The 20,618-nt window shown below is 35.3% G+C and overlaps 1 protein-coding gene across 1 annotated transcript in view; it reads left to right on the forward strand.

Annotated features, from left to right (window-relative positions):
* The window catches only part of UNC13C (unc-13 homolog C (C. elegans)), a 408,420-nt gene that overhangs the window by 75,980 nt on the left and 311,822 nt on the right, over window positions 1-20,618 (forward strand). The window contains exon 7 of the mRNA XM_011928645.1: window positions 11,269-11,425. Within this exon, the coding sequence (XP_011784035.1) occupies window positions 11,269-11,425 (157 nt within the window). The remainder of the gene's footprint in view (window positions 1-11,268; window positions 11,426-20,618) is intronic.

Consider the following 20,618-nt stretch of genomic DNA (forward strand, 5'->3'; position numbering starts at 1 on the left):
GTTAATGCAATCCCATCGTCTATTTTTGCTTTTGTTGCCTGTGCTTTTGAGGTTATAGTTAATAACTCATTACACAGACCAATGTCATGCAGTTTTTCCTCTATGTTTTCTTCTAGTAGTTTTATAGTTTTGGGTCTTACATTCACGTCCTCAATCAATTTTGGGTTGATATTTTATATGGTGTGAGATAAGGGTGGGTCAAATTGTATTCTTCTGCATGTGGACATCCAGTTTTTTCACCATCATTTATTAAAGAGATTATCCTTTTCTCATTGTGTGCACTTGGCACTCTCGTGGAAAATTATTTGTCAGTAAATGTGTGGATTTATTTCTGGGCTCTCTACTCTGTTCCTTTAATCTATGTGTCTATTTTTATGTCAGTGCCATGTTTCATTATTTGCAATAAGTATCATCATTTTAGAGTTTATTACTCGAACTTTTCCCATGGAACTAAAATTCCATTTGTTGAATTCTTCTGACACTAACACCATTTACTTGCAAAAGTAAAGTAAAGTGTTTTAATGTTAATAATCCATTGTTTTTAATCATGTCTCTAGGGCAGAATATTAAACATTTCCAGAGATTACAACAGTACTTTTTTACCTTTTTTTTTTGAAGATGCATTCTCTGGTTTTTGAAGAGGTGGTTTGCAGCACCTCTGAGTCAGTCATTTTTAATTACTAGTTGTACTTTTAATCCTATTTCCACCCTGAGAATAATTTAAGTAGTATTCGACCTGTAGCTGATAAAAGTAAATGATTTTCAATGGATATGGTTAGAAGCAAGAAAAAGTTTGCTTTGGCTGTAACTACACATAAAGAGAGAACCCGCACAAACTCGGAGGCGGACATCTTGCCAAACTGAACATCCTGTAGAAGCCCATTAGCTGAAAGCTCTGCAAAGAGCAAAGATTGCCTCAGGCTGACTTCTGTGTCCAGTGCTTTTTTGTTATTTTTCCTAACTCCTGGCTGCAATAGAATCAAATGTTGATGGTGGAGAGAAGTGATGAATGTAGTTGGACGCAGCCAACATGTTATTTATATTCAGAAAGGCATAGCATGTTCAAGCATGTAAGGATTGGATCTTCTAAAAATTCTTTCATTTTGCAGATGGAAAAACTGAATCTAGATGTGATGAAGTTACTTTTTAAGGTCACAGTAGAGGGCTAGGTTTAGCATGAAGCGTCTTTATGCCTTGGTACTTTTAACTCTAAATTGGCCACCCAGATTCCTTCTATCCCTCCGCGTACTATATGTATACTTACATACACACACACACATGCACACACACTTTGCTGACCATTTCTTCAAGCTTTCAAAGAAACATAGCCATTAATACTTTATTTTTCCTTCTTTAAGAATTGCTTATTTTTCTTTTTTCCTTCAACCATCCAAGAAATGTGTACTTTGATGTATACTGCTACCATCTTTATCATATCAATTGCCTAATCATTTACTGTTTAGAGTCATGAAAAGGCAAGTTCAACATAGACTATTGTTTTGGTACTAGGAACTACCTTCTTTAATTTGGCATGCTTTTAATCACAGTTTCTAGAAAAGGATAGGTATTTCCACCAAACTGGGGAAAAAAATATACTCATTGGAATGACCTGAAAATTCTGTTGCTCAGTTTCAGTATTTTATTTTGTAAAATCAGTATCAAATGACTAAGTTTTTAATCTTGGCTCTCAACTGTTTGTTTAAATCCCAAGTCACTAGTTATTTCTAAGAAGATCACTTTAATATAAATTCTAAGAGGTGGCAACAACTCCTAGGTATTGTATCTTTAATCTTTAGGTGTATTAAAAAGTGTTTAATTTAACTATGACTAAATTTATGAGTCATATTTAAATTTTTCACATATTTATATTTCCTTTCAATCGAACAACAAAAGTTTTGCTGATTAATTAGCTCACAAGAAAAACACTATGGTAATGCTAATTTGTTATTGAAATTGGTAATAAAATATCTAGTGGAAAGAAAACTAGCATTTAGTGAAATGCTGGGTTTTTCTTATTAGCCTTTTTTGATTTTCACATATTCACCATTCTCATACCTTTATTTTGCCTTAGGAACTTATGCACCAAGATAATTTCATTATTATCTTTAAAATTCTTGATATATTTTATTAAGTAAAATTAAACTGGTATCTATTTTACAGTAATTTTATTATATCATGAGACATGTACTCCTAACTAGAAATTGGTTGTCAGTAATGCATTTTGAAAGAGAAAAGTCATTTTGTGATTTGTTTGACTTCTTCAACAAAATTCTTCTTCAGTGGTATTTTAAAATATGATAGGTTATACAATTTTGCATTATATATTTTAAAGGTTATATAGTTTTCTTCAAAAGGAAAATATATAGAAATAAATAATTTAGTGAAACAAGAATAAAAAACATTATAAATTATCTTATTAGTGCTTAAGGTTGCAAAGAGACTTAAAATCAACAAAAGGCAAAATTTGAATTAGCAAAATTTAAGATGTATATTTTATGTATTTTTTCTGGTTAGCGTAATAAAACACGTTAATGCTACATTTAAAAATACACAATGTACATTTTTTAAATAACACAAATGTATAATGCCACCCAGAGATAACACTATGATCATATAATTTAGCAGTATTTCCTGCTTGGTGTTTGTTTTTGTGTTTTCATGTAAACATATACACATATCTATTTGTGTTTGGTGTGCGTGTGTGTGTGTGTACTGAGATAGTAAAATGTTTTTATCCTGCTTTTTTTGGCAACTTACAGGGTTTCTTTGATTACATGTTTGCTGACCACCTGGATGTTGTCAGCATCCACCTGCAAACTTTAAACCAAAAGACCAGTCCCTAAAAATTTTCCACTTTCTGCTATTTCTTTGTTCAAATGAAGCACTCTTTTAGACTGGGGAAAAATATTTTTTAGCTTCTATTTGTAGGTTTTCTAAGCATATTTCTTTTTCTGAACAATGTAAACAACCAGTACATTTTGTCTTGCTAAAAGCAGAGCATAAAAGATTCTACATAATCCCCAGGGTATATTGTTCCCAGCGTTCTTCCAGCCCTTTCTTCTAAGTAGCCTCACATCCCATTGCTCATTCCCTATTGTACAGGCAGTATTAGAATCTTGGGAGTTTTATACTCTTTAATGGATATAGAGTGAGAAGGTGTGGGAAAGGAGAAACAGCTCTACCTCCTGGGAAGTCCATTAGCATGAAATAGGGAGGGATTGATAGCCTTGCTTGGCAGCAGTCTAGGACCCAGATCTCTGATAAAGGGAGCAGACATTGGAAGGTTTCTAGAAATACCCTCCCATTCCTCTCTGGTCAGGTTAGTGTTTTAGGAGTTTATATACTAGCAGTCACTGAATAGTTCCCCGTCTAGCCAGCCACCTAAAGTTAGAAAAAGTTCCTTCCAGAAACTGGGAAATCTTTGATTGGTAACCTTAATTTCCAATACTGTTGTGACTTTGCATCCTTTTTGGTTTTCTCGGAAGTTTCCATGGGATGCTTAGGGGGACTGAATCAGGTTCAGCTAGCTACCATCCATCATACCCCAGAAATCATCTCAGTTAAATTTTAATCAAAATGTAAAATATTTCTGTCAGCTTTCTAAGAGGAATACTTGCCTAATGCTTTAGAAAATTTAAAATGCTACTTTCAGCATACTGATTATAAGTAGAATATTATTCGCCTTCAAAGTACCCATTGTTATTATAGTGTTAACTGCGAGGTACTTCTGCCACATTTTCACAACATCATTGGATGTTTTTATAAACTGTCATGCTCAAGCATATGTCCTGTATTCTCTAGCTCTACATAAATACCTTTAGTTTATATTTTGGTTCATATTACTTTAATTTGTTTTAATTAAGTAATGTTTGTTGGTCAATTAATATGTACAAGGAAACTGCTAAATATGGGCTAGATATATATCTTAAATTTTGCTGATTCAAATTTTGCCTATCGTTGATTTAAGAGTCTCTTTGTCACCTTAAGTACTAAGAAGAAAGATAATTCAACTTGTTTTTTATTCTTTGATAAACTAAATAATTATTTATATTTCTCTTTTTTTCTAAATAAAACTGCATAACCTTTAAAGTATATAATGTAAAACTGTATAAACCTATAATAATACTTTAAAATATCATTAAATAAGTTATTTTGGAATAAGTCAGAAAAATCATAACACAGTGCTTTTCTTTCTTTCAAAAGTTATCAAAGCATAAACAAAACACATTCCAGAAAGAACAGATATGTATATAAGCAATACACAATATTGAAGAGAGAGGGCCAAAGTAAATAAAATCATTATGTCAAAGATATATCTGTAGTCCCATGTTCATTGCAGCATTAGTCACAATAACTAAGACATGGAATCAACCTAAGTGTTCATCAGTGGGTGAATGTATTGAGAAAATGTAGTATACACTCACAATGGAATACTTTTAGCCTTAAAAAAAAAAAAAATGAAATCTTGTCATTTGCAACAAGATGGTTAAGCCCTGAGAATATTATGGTTAAGGGAAATAAGGCAGGCACAGAAAGACAAATACTGCATAATCTCATTTATATGTGGCATCAAAAAAGAAAAAAAAACTAGAATTCATGGAAATGGAGAGCAGAATGATGATTACCAGGGGCTTAGGGAAAGGAGGCAGATTGTGGAGCTATTGGTCAAGGAATACAAAATTTTTGTTAGATGGGAGGAACAAATTCCAGAAATTCATTTTACAACATGGTGACTATAGTTAATAACAATGTATTGTGTTTGTGAAAAGAGAATAGATTTTATGTTTTCTCACCACAAAAAAAAGATAAGTATGGGAAGTAGTGCAAATGTTAATTAACTTGGTTCAGCCATTCCATAATGTATACATATTTCAAACCAACCTATTGTACATGATAAACATGTAATTTTTATTTGTCAATTAAAAATAAAGAATTAAAAAAAAAAAGAAAGAGTGAGGAGGATAAATTAAGAGAAGCTATACTGTGGTAGATGGTTAAGAAGGAGTCTCTAAAGATACATTGCCTGAATTCCAGTCTTTGAGAACCTTACCTGCTCTGTGACTTTAAAGAAAAAAAAATAGAAAAGGAAAGAAATGTTTAATTACAACAAATACAGAGAGAACATTAGACTTCAGAAACGTTGGCAAAACAGAAGCAATTAAGTATTTAAAGACTAAGTTGCAATTACTAAGGTTACCTAGTTTACTTGGTTTTCACGCTGTTCATGATGGGAACAGCAACTTTCCCACTTGGTTTTATATTTTCAGAGATCATTCAAAATCTTCAGTAACAACATTGTCAAAATTAGGCTTAAAATTGTTTTGTTAGGAAGTTTGGGTACTGCAGAAAAATTCAAGGTTTTGTGTTTTAGAGATCAGAAGCAGACAGTAATTCTGTGATATTTGAATTATCTCCAGGTGCAAAGTATTTTTTTCCTTCTGACTGTGGTATGAGAAGTGGTCATTCATATTGGAAGCTGGCAGGAACGTCAATTTTCACTTCTACACTTCCTAAATTGTTTTTCTGCTTCCACTACCCACTCGTTTGGATCCTTGTTTATACCACTTCAGAGTCATCTTTTCAAATTAATCTGATAATGCTAGTTGTTTCTGCAGAAATCTCAGGTAACTTCATATAGTTCACATGAGCAAATCCAAACTCCTTGGCCAGATATTGTACCAATCAAGGTTTGGCCTTGACCTACTTTATCTTGGTCATCCCCTGGCACCTCTTCACTTTTCATCTTATTTCCTCTTAGTGAAAACTCCTGTCACTTTATTAACATTGATCTTGCTAAGGTCATGATGATGTTTATTTGTCAAGTCCAATAACTTCTTTTCTGTCCTTATTTTATAAGACTCTTACTGCACTTAACAGTATCAATCATCCTCTTATCAAGATTATCCTGATTCCAGTTTCCTGGGTTTCCTTTTACCTGTCTAGTATTTATTTAGTCTCAATTATAGAATTTACTTTTTCTTCTCGTATAGTTTCCTTTTATATTGCTATTTCCCAGGTGACATTCTCTAACATTTCTTCGGTTATTGTACATATTTTCCCTAGATAATCTTATCCTTTCTCATGGTTTCTGATAATTCATGCTGATGATCCCAAATCTAGGTGTCTGGTCCATGTCTCCAAAAACCAGTAACATTCCTACATGGAAGCTCTATGAGCACCTTAAACTCATAATTAATTGGATACATCATCCCTCCACCTTCAACTTTTTTCCAATTTTTGTTCCCAGCTCACTTGGCAGAAGAACCGCTCATGTAGTCACTCAAACTAGAACCTTGAAACTTAACATTTTCTCTTCCTCATCCCTCTCTATCAATTCTAATTCCTAACAGTTTTTCCTCTCTGAATGTTTCTCAAATCCATTTCCTCCTCATCATCTACACACTACTACTAGTTAAGACATCCATCATCTCTTCTCTTCATAGCCTCCTAATTGGACTCTTTACTTTCATCTTCCTTAAACTCATCCTCCTCAATGCTCCTCCTATCAAATTAACCTATTTAAAATCCAGATCTGATTATTTCACTTCCTATTACGTGTTGAAGAACTAAAGTTCCTTGCTAATGCTTTTTAACTTATATTTACTCTGTACCATTTTGAACTTTGTCCAAAAATATCTTTTGATGCCTAGAATAGATCCAATTTATCTAACATGTTACACAAGATTCTCTGTAAACCCTTCAGATTTATCTTTAGCTATACCAATCCTAAATGTTCTCCTGGAAATTTGTGCTCTGTTAACCTAAAATTGCTAGAGTTCACTTTATACAATATTTTATTTCTTTCCATAGTGCCTTGATTTGTACTTTTCCATTCCTCTGGAATACATTCTTTATCCATCAGTGATATCAAACCCTGTGTCAGGCTTGGCTATCTCTTAGTCATTCATTGACTGTTAGCCCAGCCTAATCTCAAGACGTCTCCCCTGACCCTCCTCACCAGGCTGTGATATATGCATTCTAACTCAGTGTCTTCATAGCACTCTGCTATGCCTTTTTCTTAGTTTTGCATAACTGTATTAAACTTATTATATGACTGATTCCACCAGCAGTCTATAAGCAGATTCATTCCTGCATATCCAAAGCTAATATAGTCTCTGCCATTTAGGTGTGCTCATTAAATATTTGTTGAACCAACTTGTAGAGACGCTAAGCTCTTCACTCTTTCATGATCATTACCTCAACTCTCATTCTGTATTCCTTGTGTTTCCCTCTGACTTCTCCTCTCTTCACCACTATGGGACTCAGTTCAGCCTTTGGAGGATTGCCGTGCACCTCCAGGCCTGCTCGTCTACCCTATGGCCCACCCAAACCTTTTGACTGCCTCTATGATTGCACTTGCTGCTGTACAACAAAATTAGGATTTGACGTATGTGCTTCTTAATTGGGAGTATGCATTTTATTACATCAAGACTATGTTTTAATCAACTCCAGATCCTTACCATTAAGAAGAGTGCCAGGAATACAGTAAGTACATAGCCAATGAAGAAACAGTACTCTGACCAGATGGCTTTAATAGGAAGAAAAAATGGTTAAACACTAGAAAACTCTTAGAATAAATTCTAATACTAATTCTAATCAATTTTCATAGATGAATGTATTATAATTACTATCTGACTATCCATTGAAGTTATTTTTAAAAGAGAAGTTTAAAGTGTCAATGTAAGTTTGACATTACTGTTTTCTAATTTTTCTGTGAACAACATGTTAGCATTAATGATAAATGTGTAGCAAAAATTGTATAAAACTATATAACTCAAGACTGCATTTATTTACGTGATGTTTCCTGAATTATACAAATTTTCACATATAACCTATGAATTATTAACCTCTCATTTTGGTCATGAAACATTGCTCTGGCTTTCAAAAGCCATAGTTTCTTAGGGTACTTTTATCATCAAGATATTTGCTTAACCATCTCAAATTAGGCAAAGGGTGGCTTTTGATACCTGTAATCTTCCCATATTGCATTTGCTTTTCCCTCAGATGACTTTTAAGTAGTGAGCAATGTTCAATAATTATGTCATTTTCTTTCAAATTTATTTAGTTTTATTCAAAACTGACAGATAAAATTAAACATATTTATCATGTACAATATGATGCCTTGAAGAACATATACACTGTGGGATGATTAAATCTAGCTGATTAACATATGCACATCTCACATAGTTATCATTCTTGTGAGAGAACGTTTAACATCCATTCTCCTAGCATTTTTCACAAATACAATCTGTCATCATTAACTATAGTCAGCATTCTGTAAAATAGATCTTTAGAACTTATCCCCCCATTTAAATAAAATGTTATATCCTTTGACCAGGATCTTCCCAACCTTGCACCCACTAACTGCTCCAACCTCTAGTAACCACCTTTCAACTCTCTACTTCTCTGACTTCAACTTTTCAGATTGTACATATGAGTGAGATCATGCTGTATTTGTCTTTCTGTGTCCGACTTATTTCACATAATGTCCTCCAGGTTCATCCATGTTGTTGAAAATGGCAGGATTTCCTTCTTTTTATGACTGAACAGTATTCTCTTGTGTATATAACCATATTTTCTTTATTCATTCATCTATTGATAGATACTTAGGTTGATTCTATTCCTTGACTGTTTTGCCGCAATACACATGAGAGTGCGGAAAAAAAAAAAAAAGAAATGTGATAGCAGAGCTCTAAGAATTTTTAATTTCTGTTTTTAACTAATTTTTTTGTTAAATAAATGATATTGTTTGTGAATTCTTAATAAATATTATAATCAATTCAGTATATAATAGAGTCATAACACTTATCATTTCCTTAAAGAAGCAGTCATTAATAATCTAAATCCAAGGTTAAGTTGCACAAACATGTAACTCTTATAGCATAAATTTTTATTTGTGATTCTTAAAGATGCATCTTTAAAGATTTAGCCTTTTCTGTTCATCAGTGTTGTGAAAAAGTGGGTAGCAAGGTGCCTGGTTAAGATCTAAGAAAAGCCACAGTTTTCAGGATCATCATTTATTTTTTGTGAGAGTGCCACTCAGGGCAGCTATTTATGTATGTGTTCAATAATACAAAATTCAGAAATGTCTAGATTCCTTGGTGGCATAGTAAGATTGAGAGCAAAATATCATCACATTATATAGTGAAATTTTCTTTCCTCCATGTATATTTTATCTTTCACTTTTATCATAAGCTGTGCTTTCTATTTTCAAGTATTTTGTTGTAGTTCAAATGAAACAGGTTTCCTTGGGAGAAATAACAAAATTGGATCCTTGATGCTTCTGATGGGCATAAATGATACCATTATTCAAGGCTTAAAAGAAATGATCTTTAAGCCTAAAACTGGCATTATTCAATCTGTTCTCACTATTCATCTATTTGCCTAATTAAATCTTGTCTGTAACAAAGTGCTTAGAAAAGAGAATTGCTTACGGAAGATATTTCTTTCTGAAAAATCATACAAACTGGACTCAAGTCAGAGGTTAAACTGACTTATTCATTCAATGTATAATGAGAGGCATGCAACTGTGAGAGGCATGCAAATGCAAAAGAACATTTTGGTTAAAATATAGCATTTTAGGAACCAAAATAAGTCGAAGCGGGGATGAAGAAGTAGGGAGACTCCTGCACAGTTGCTTTCTGATGGTGCTAAATTCCACTGGAAATTGTACTTTTGCTGTGTACGTGCAATATTCAAAGTTGAGTTTACACATCTTTGTGGCAAATTACGTTCTATTTTTTTAAGACACATTTATTCCATGTTATGATCAAACTGTTACATTTAGCAATCAACATCGAGGGTGCAAAAAACTATGCATTAAAAACGTTCACTAGAATGCTTTACACAAAACAGAAACTAAAATAACCTGTTATACAATTAGTCACAAATATAATCCTTGAGGTTTTGTCCCATACACATGAGTATTGTCTAAAACACATCTTCTCTGACAGCAGCAAGGCCCTGTCACCACTGTGCCTGGCTGAATTCACAACTGCATTGTAACCTGTAGCTTCCTTGTCAGTTCACTGGCTTTCTTCTCCTGCTAATTAAGGTCTTTTGCCACTGCCATAGCTACTGCTGCTACTGGAACCACCATGGCCACCTTGGTTTCCTGGTTGGCAAAGTATTGGCCTCCATGACCACAGGAGCCAGAGCTTCCACCGCCAAAGTTTCCACCCTTCATCCATCCAAAATTTGAAGATTGACTCTTATCATTGCCAAAATTGTTGTAGCTTCCACTACTTCTGAAACTGCTTCCGTTCTTACCAAATCCATGATAGTCATCCCCACTGCCACCATATCCACTAGCACCACAGATGCCAAAAAAGCCACACAACCACTAAAGTTTTCTCCATGACCAAAGTTGTTATTCCTCCAACACCACCTCCATAACCACCACCAAAGCTTTTAGGACCACTTTGACCTCTTCGACTGGGTGAGGCACTAGCTAGCTGTCTCTTGCTCTGACAGGGCTTTTCTTACTTCACAGTTGTGGCCATTCACAGTAAGGTATTTCTGAATGACAGCCTTATTTATGGAGTCATGGTCATCAAAGGTTACAAAAGCAAAACCCCTTTTCTCGCCCCTGTCTCAGTTATGATTTCAATCACTTCAATTTCCCTGTACTGTTCAAAATAATCTCTTGAGTGCTGTCCTTCAGTGTCTTCTTTAATGCCATCCACAAAGATCTTTTTCAAAGTCAAGTGGTTACCTGGTCTTTGAGAATCTTCTCTTGAGACAGCCCTCTTTGTTTCCACAACTCTTCCTTAGTGGCTTTGGGTTCATGGCTACATCCACCTCCTCCGCAGTGGCATATGTGACAAACCCAAAGCCCCCGGAGCGCTGGGAGTTTGGGTGTCTCATTACCACACAGCTTGTGAGTGTTCCCCATCACTCCTCAGACTCTCATTAACTTTTTTTCCAAGCTCAACCCTCTGATGCAGAGCCTCTGCAGCTGTTCAGGCTCTTTCAAAAACTCTGACTTCGACACGACAACAGTGGCAAGGGAGACTTTAACAATGCTTTCTCGGCAGCGTCCATGGGCGAAAAGGGCAAATTACACTCTAATTAAGCCACTTTACATTTGTGAATTAGAAATTTTCAAAAGGCCAAAGTTGTTTTTCTTTCAATTAGAGATTGTGCAGTTTTCTCTCCTTTTCATAGATGTAGCTGTGGAATTACTTCATTGCTGATGTTAGAAGCTCTGTTGTTGCATGAATTAATTAATTTCTGTTTAAAAAGCACATTATGTTTTTTGTCTTGCAGGCACTTTTCATGTCTGTCTTCTAAATACATGTGCCCTGGTGTCCCTGCTGTCATGAGCACCTTGCTGGCTAATATAAATGCTTTTTATGCTCACACAACAATTTCAACAAATGTGCAGGTTTCTGCTTCAGATCGATTTGCTGCTACCAACTTTGGTGTAAGTATAATCTTTTAAACTTTAAAATTCCTAGCAGCTTATGGGAGTTACATTTCAAGAGACTTTGAACTTAAGATGTTCTTGGAATCTTACTGCAGAAAGGACATTTTAGGGAATAGCATAATGGGCTCCAGCTCAAAGTTCATTTGAAAAATTTTTGGTAAATTAACTTTGACATTCAATAGAAATTTTCGTTAGATTGAATCTTCATATCTTAAAGGATCTTTTTCAATGAGGGAAAAACATACATTTTATAAGAGAATGTTGGGACTTTATAGGGAATTCTCAACGTGTGCAAATTTGGTGTTCAACATTTCAGATTCACTGTCTTGTAGATACAGTTCCCTAGTAAGTGTGAGCTTGGCTGCCTTCTCTGGAACATATTAGGCTCCATTTGCACTTCCTATTGGTTCCTTGTGGTACTAATGGATAGTGGCACATCCTCTAAGTAAAACATAGTAGGTGTTTAAGGAGCCTAAGAAAAACAATCTGTGCCTAATTAAGGCTGTCCATCTGACATATGCAAAGACATCAAGAATGCATTGAAAAGTAGAAATTCAGGTTGGGCGCGGTGGCTCATGCCTGGAATCCCAGCGCTTTGGGAGGCCGAGGCAGGTGGATCACGAGGGCAGGAGATCGAGACCATCCTGGCTAACACGGTGAAACCCCATCTCTACTAAAAATACAAAAAATTAGCCAGGCATGGTGGCAGACACCTGTAGTCCCAGCTACTTGGGAGCCTGAAGCAGGAGAATGGAGTGAACCTGGGAGGCGGAGCTTGCAGTGAGCCGAGACCACGCCACTGCACTCCAACCTTGGCGACAGAGCAAGACTCCGTCTCATAAAAAAGAAAAAAAAAAAGAAAAGAAAAGTAGAAATTCAGGGAATCAAAGGAGCCCCAAGAATTCATCTGTTGCATCCATCATTGTAACTTTCTCTACAAGTATACTGTAACTGAAATTGGCAAGACTGGAAATAGGATGTAAATTAAGAGTATTTGTAGTAAAGTGGTAAGAGTCAAAATTAAAAATTAGGGGAGATGGAGAAGAGAGGATAGATACCAAAGTTTTTCAGGACATAAAATCAACAGCCTCAATAACATTTCGTATGTTCGGGGACAAGGACAGGGAGGGAAGAAGAAGATGCCTGGAAATATTCCCAGGTTTCTGGTCAGGGCAAATGGGTAGGCAGTAGCACTGTTCAGTAATCCTGTGAGACAGGTTTTTTGTTCTCATTTTTTTTTTTTTCATGGAGGAAACTAAGATCAATTGTAGGAAAGTGATTTTTCATGGCACCATATTGTTTCCACTGTACTTCCAATTTAGTTCACTGAGTATATTTTTGTTACAGAGTATATTGTTTAGAACGCAAATTTTGAGTTATGTGTCATAGAAAAGAAGCAGTTGAGACACAGCAAATAAAAGGGTGAAAGAAAACACAGTAGGGAAAAAGATGTGTTCCTGTGTTTACTCTTTTTCTGTCCTTTTCCTCTAAGAGAGAAATGCATGTGAGGTGTATGAAGTGAATTAGAATAATCAAAGGAAACTAAAATTGCTATTTAATGCCAAATCAAATAACATGCCAGTAAAGGAGACTACTCTTTGGGTTAGGAGTTATAGAGTTTCTGTTTTTATTGAAATTTAGCAAGTCAGTTTAGTCATAAAAGCCTCAGTTCCTCAACACACTCAGTGAAGAAGATAATTCTTACTTTAACATGTTTCTCAAATTTAAAATAATGATAAAATGAGATAAAAGATGGCAAGCCAGTTGATAAAAGTTAAACGTGTCATTGCATAAAATATGAGGATTTTGTCTTTCCTGCCTTACCTACAGTGTAACCTACGGTATCAGCTACTTTTGTTAGACAGATTGACTCTTGCAGAAGCTGGAACCAAAGAACGTTCCCTAGCCAGTTCGACGAAATCCTGTTGTTACCAAATACCAGATCATAGAACAGTTTTGTTATAAAAACCTCATCTTAGTAACAGCACATGTTGTCTTGGGATTTTTACCTATGATGTAAAACATTCTGTGCTGTGAAATTGTTTTGCTTCTAATATTCCGTCTGTGTATATTGTGAAGAATAAGCCAACATCACGGAACACTGACGCTTTCTCCCTCTGAGAAAGATGTGTTTAAGTGATTAATATCCACCATAAAAACTACCTGGAGGAAAATTAGATAACATGCTCCTTTACTTCATGCTGCCCCAAAGAAGACAGAGCAGATTGATTTCAGTACATTTTAGTATTTCAGTGGCAATGTAGTTATAACAAACTTCATTTTGTAAATCCAATAACTTATTATAGAATAGGGCCAAAAGAAAGAGAAATGTTTCTTCAAACTACATCTTGAAAAGTTGGTGATCTGGTATGTAAATTTGACTATATTTTTCTAGCTATTGAAAATAATGCCATTTGATGAGTAAAATGTACTGAAGTATATATCCTGCCTCTACGTTGGAGCCTCAGGTTTTTATTCACCTAACTATTAAAGCTGATTCTGTCATCTGGGACTCAGTGACAATTATATGCTCCCTTCTTGATCCTTCTCAAAGGTACATAACCCACACATTTTGAGACTCCAAAAAATAAACCAGTGGAAAAAGCTTTCTTTCCTATGAGAATTATCAAACAAGTCTTTAAGAAAACCATTACACATTTAGACCTTTTCATGTATCAGTTGTATTTGAAATCATGATGTGGATGAAACATGTTCAAAAATAAAGTGAAAAGGACAGAACCCTTGGGTATGCAGAAGAGATGCAAGCAAAGTTTATCCAGGAAACTGGCTAGACCAATTGGATGACAATGATATTTTTTTAAATGTGATTTTATCTCACCACTGCACTCCAGCCTGGGCGACAGAATGAGACCCTGTCTCTAAAAGAAAAAGTGATAGTGTAAAAGATAGGGTAAACGATTTTGGGAAAGGGGTAGTATATAATATCATTAACTGTCATAGAGAGTTCAAGTAAAATGGAGAATTAAATTAACCCACTGAATTTAGCAAGTAGAAGGTCATCAGTCAGTGAAGCAATTGTGGTTGAAGCCTGATTTCATGAAGTTTGTGCAGTGAATGGCATAGAACAAGCTTGTCCAACCCATGGCCTGTGGGCCACATGCAGCCCAGTGTGGCTTTGAACATAGCCCAACACAAATTCGTAAACTTTCTTAAAACATTATGAGACTTATGCATGATATTTTTATTGCTCACTAGCCACCATTAGTGTTAGTGTATTTTATGTGTGGCCTGAGACAATTCTTCTTCTTCCATAGAAGCCAAAATATTGAATATCCCTGGCATAGAAGCACAGTGATATAAATTAAAGCTCAATTATTCACTAAAATATGATACAGTCATTCAAAATCAAGTTTTTATGGAAGAGATTCTATAATTGAGCAATGCCCATGATATAATGATAAATGAAAAAAGTGTGCTAAAAAACTCTCTATGCAATTTAATTCCAACACTGAAAACACACACAGACATACACACACTCACACACACACATACAGGTTTAGAGATGAGACTGGAAGGAAATGTGCTAAAATACCAATGATGTAGCCACCTGGTTGGATTATAGCTGACATTTTATTGGTTTTCTTTTGTATTAATCTTTATACAACAGTCTTTTTGTTATTATTGTACTTTAAGTTCTGGGGTACATGTGCACAACGTGCTGGTTTGTTACATAGGTTTACTTGTGCCGTGTTGGTTTGCTACACCCATCAACTCATCATTTACATTAGGTATTTCTCCTAATGCTAACACTCCCCCAGCCCCCAACCCCCAACAGGCCCCGGTGTGTGATGTTCCCCTTTCTGTGTCCATGTGTTCTCATTGTTCAACTCCCACTTATGAGTGAGAACATGTGGTGTTTGGTTTACTCTTCTTGTGTTACTTTGCTGAGAATGATGTCTAAAATTTTTTATAAAATACCTTAAGTCTGTGTTAACTTTATAACAAAATTCTGAAAGAAAGGTTGAAATTGGGTGAGAAAATAGACTATTCTTTCAAGGAACTTAAGTGAGAAGATAAAAAGAGAGATTGGGCAAGAGTAAGAAGGTTTTTCCATATAAAAAGAGACTTTATTTTTATTCTCTGCTTGAGTAGGGATTTTTAAACGATTTAATAAGGTAAATATAAACATGTTTATAGTGTTAGGAAAGAAGTTAGTTGCAAGAGTGAGGTTGCGAATTTCTCAGATGGGAGAGTAAGTGACTATAAGTACTATCTCAGAGGAAAGGAAGGAAGTGCAGTCATGAGGGCAGAAGGAGAGGCTAGCCTTGAGCACAAGAAAGGACAAGCTCTGCTCTGAAATTCGAGGAAAGAGTGTGAGAGTGCTTGCAGAGAACACTAAGCTTTTGATATAGAAGTGAAAAGTTGAGGTAGTTGTACCTTATTTTTAGTTCTTCTTTAAAGTTGTCTGGAAGGCCAAGAATTGCTCATTTACAAAACAAGGGCTGTGAAATGGTTGCAGAGGGGAAGGGGGTGGTACAAGTTTGGATAAGCTACTGAGGGGAATACAAAAAAAGGAATGTTTCAGGAACATGTAAAAAATAATTCTTAGTAAAGCTAAAAGTGTCATTTGCTGTTGGGCACTATAAATTTGTTGTCACAATTCTTGTGACTGTGAGACTTTCTTAGGGTGTGTCAGCATTCTGATGCTGATCTATGAGGAGATATAGCCGATTGTTGGATTGACTCTAGGCTGAAATTTTGCAGAAAAGAGGCCATGGGAAGGTAAGGAAATTCATATAAAGATAATGGGGTGAAGGTAAAGTGATTTGCCATTAGCTCTAGTTCTTGGTAAGTGGAACCATGAGAAGCATGATGGATAGCAAGAGAGAAGGAGGGGAGAAGTGGGGAAAGAGACAGAGAAAGTGGAGGAGAGAAAGCAGGCAGAGACAGAGGATTGTGGGAGGAACGTATTAATAGCACCTTTCAGTTAACATTTGGAAAGGGAAGTCTCAGGTCCAAAAGGTAACTCAGGGAGTAGATTGTTGAAAATTGATTGTAGAATAGTGGTATGCTACAACTGGCTGGTACCTGCTCATGAGGACTGATTGGTAAATTTTCAGGAATATTGCAAGGTGGTTGTTAAACACAGCCATCCTTGAAATTGGATATATTAAAAGTATTTACAACATTAAAGTTAGCAAATGCTAAAAATCAAGGCTTTTTGCTTTCAGAGAGCCACTTTACCAGCACATCACTGAGTGTAAATGCTATTTGGAGTCTGGACAAATACCTTTATTAGATAAAGTGTCTCTATGTGTGTTGAAGGCACTCATGGGTAGACCAGGAGTTGAAAAGGAACAAAACTCCATGAGGTGGGAGGCAGTCAATATGTTAATTTTGAAGTTGAAATCTCCTAAAGAGGAAATATATTTAGTGAATTATCTTGAAATACAAATATCAAATGAATCAATAGTAAAATTAATATTTTTGAGCTTTTTTTTAACTTGAGTATATACATGCTCAATATATATAACCAAGTATAAGTGATATTTTTATTGACTAACCAATTTTATAATATTTTCCTTCAGGACATTTTACGCTGCATTTTCTTTGATCACTTCATATGACAAAAAAATTGAAATATTATTTTTATATTTTTTTTTTACTTAGCAGAGTTGACTTTTTTAAATGAACACCTTAGCAGAGTTTGTTTCACTTTCACAATGCCACATGCATTTTAGTAATTTTCACAAAATTTGGGAAAACACCAATTTTTTTTATATGTGATATGAAAACAAAAATTATAGCTGACAAAGTTGAACAGGCAAAGTGAACTTTATTCAAGGCTATTGCAATAGGGGAGAGAGGTCAGAGCTCAGTTAGAGCTCAACTCCACTGAAATGAAAGGCAGGACTAAAATAAGGAGAAAGTAGTGAAGGGTGATAGTGGAGAGGTTGATCAATGGGATGTAACCAGTGCACTGAGTAATTTTGAGTTTGCCATTTTTTCTTCTGCAATTAGGCCATCTTCGTTTGCTAATTACGGCCATGGAAGTTAGGCTTCTATCTTCCCAAGGAGGGTTGGAGGTAGGAGTGCTCTCTCCTTGATGATTACATTTCAAAGGGAAGGCTCCCAAGTCTTTCAGGAAGACATTCTTGGATTATGAAACCGGCAAGAGGCTTTACAAAATATTTCCATGTGAAGGGGCAGAAAAAGAATTTATAATTTAAAGTTTTCTAAATAAAATGCTTTAAGAAAATGGAGGTTGAGACCTAGAGTCAGGAAGAAGCCTATCTAACCAGACTGAGGGGAAATTAAGGATGTCTTGATCAGTGAACAATAACATTTCAATGCTTTTCAAGTTTTCCTGTGAAGGGACTCTTTAAATATACTTTGAATTGGTGAAATTTATTAATTATTTTGTCATTGAAAGCATCATTTTAGTGGTATTCCATAATTGTATGATATTTCTCTTGGTATCAGAATTAATCTCAAATCAATAAGAGCTGTAAATATATGTCCATATGTTTAACACTAATTGAATTATTTTAAAATTATCAAAATTGCCTATGCATTACTTCTGTTTGAAACGTCTTTCTTAATGAATTGCTGTTTTTGGTATGATCTGGAAAAAAAGTATTACAATTTGCTTGTTGTGTTCTGAATTATTTTTATCTTATTCCTGAAAATTTTACAAAAATCTAAGATAGCATGAATACATGGCATGCTCCTCCCACGGGTGCTGAAGCAGGTGAGGGCTGAGGAGCTTAAGCATCATTAGCTTCTGGTTAAATTCATCCCTGCTGTTGAAGCCAGACTTTGAGAAAGAAAGAAAGATAATAATGAGAGAAGCTGAGAGTGAAGCAGAAGTTATCATACACCTTCCTTACAAGAGCTTTGGCTTCCACAGTTCCCCAAATCCTGGTGGGAACTTCCTGAAGGTGCACAGTCAGGGGAGCAACTGCCTCTTCCCCCTGCCCGTGGGCCAAATGCAGTCCACCAACTCACCAACTGGTTTTGTAAGGCCCATAAGCTAAGAATATTTTTTTAAATATTTTCTAATGTTGAAAAAAAATTTTAAAGACTGTTATTTTGTGACACATTAAAACTATCTAAAATTCAAATTTTCACATCCATAAATCAAGTTTCATTGGAAAACAATCATGCCTATTAGTTTACATATTGTCTCTGGCAGCTACTGTGCTACAGTGTCAGACTGAATAATTGAGACAGGGTTGGCAAAGTGAAAAATATTTACTAACTAGCCCTTTGTAGACAGTTTACCAATCCCTGGTCTAGTTATTCTGGTCAACTAATTAAACCAAGTTGGGGTCTTTTTTTGTCTGGATTTACCTTTTATTTATTTTAAAAAATTTATTTAAATTTCTAACTGGATACATAATAGTAGTACATATTTATGGGGTACAAGATAAATTTTGATACATGCATACGATACATAATGATAAAATCAGAATAACTGGAATATCTATCATCTCAAGCATTTATCATTTCTTCATGTTAGGAATTTTCCAATTCCACTCTTTTAGTTATTTTGAAATACACGACCAATTATTGTTAACTGTAGTTGCCCTTTGTGTTACCAAACACTGGATCTTATTCTTTCTAACTGTATTTGTGAAACTATTATAATAATTATTATTATTTTTATTATTGATTTGCCCCTACTAGACATATGTGGACCTTATTTAATAAAAAAACTGAATAATGTGGCAGTTTTAGATATTGTGCCATGTCCCTCGGGGAAACATTTTTTAATCACCCAGTCTTTCGTTATTCCTCAAATCACACCCTACAGGCAGTAGGCCTCCTCTGCTCTGCAAAGGCAATCTCACTCTGGTTAAATAGAAATTGTTGTAAATAAAATTAAATTTCAGGCTGTCCTGCTGTTTAAAGAATCTCTGTAAAAATTCAATCAGCAGCATACTTTTAATTTCACATCATCTGATGTTGTTCTGGATTCAGTGACAAGAAGCCCAGCAGTTTTCTTCACAGTTTTCTATTTTCCTTGAATATAAATTTTCCAGCTGGGCACCGAAGACTAGGTAGGGAAACCAAATGTGGGGATTGTATCAGTCAGAATTCTGTTCAACTGCGTGAAACAGAAACTCACTAAATACATTTAACTTAATAAGATTTCCCCCTTTGCTCCCCCACCCGTGGAAACTAAGTTCAGAGGTAAGGAATTCAGAGCTGGTATAGCTACTCAGTATTGTAATATTTTAAAACAGTGGGCAGTAGGGGTAGGATGGATGTAGGCAATCCTTTTTTCTCCATTCATTCTTTCCATTTTCATCTAATGGGCATGAAATAAGTGCTCTATCTTCTGGAGACTATTAGAGTTTTAGGTGGGAAAAGAGAAGAAGCACAAAGGGCAAAAGTTTAAAAGTCTGAAAGGTATACCTAACAAAGAATTATACAGCAAACACTAATGTAACAAACACTATCTGCCAAGCACTCTTTTTAAATATTTCAAAACAGTAAGTCATTGGTGGTATGGTAGCTGGGTCTATTTTATTTAATAAGCTGTCTATATCTCATTGGCCAAACCATATCATGTGGTCATCCTTGGAGGAAAAGAGCTCTGAGAAGGTGAGCATTTCATATGGGCACATTTGACATATGATATTCTTTTAGTAAGAAGCAGTGGAAGAATGGATATTGGGCAGACAACCAGCACCATTTGCCCCAGTGAGTATAAGAGGGCCAATGATTTGGGCCATAGTATGGTTGATCAGTCACTTCAACCGTCTTGATGATTTGTGCCAATCACAGAGATAAGATGAGGCATCCAGAGATGTGATACGAATCACACTCACTTTGATAACCATCTGAATGATTAACTTTACTGTGACCTAAACTAATTATTTTAGTGGTTCTTCTCTTTTTCTATCTGGATTGAGGGCCACCAACCCAAATGCATGGAAGTTGGAGAGTTAAGAAAGGACTGCATAGCTTGCCTCATCCCCTGGGAAGGTATAATGAAGAGTGGCAGAGAAAGATCTAAGACGTTCAACTCATCTGTATTTTCTGTAGCTTTGTTGGGATAAAGGGTCTTAACCTGCCTAACAAGATTGCATGCTTCTGGAAGGCAAGACTCATTTCTCAGGCTCCTCTATTGCCTCCACAGAGGTTAACACAGAGATGATACTCAAACTTTCTTCACTGATGTATAAATCTGATGATGGCAGTTCATTCAGAAAATCAGAGT

Source organism: Colobus angolensis, unplaced genomic scaffold, assembly GCF_000951035.1.
Source record: "Colobus angolensis palliatus isolate OR3802 unplaced genomic scaffold, Cang.pa_1.0 Scaffold78, whole genome shotgun sequence".
Lineage (NCBI taxonomy): Eukaryota > Metazoa > Chordata > Mammalia > Primates > Cercopithecidae > Colobus > Colobus angolensis.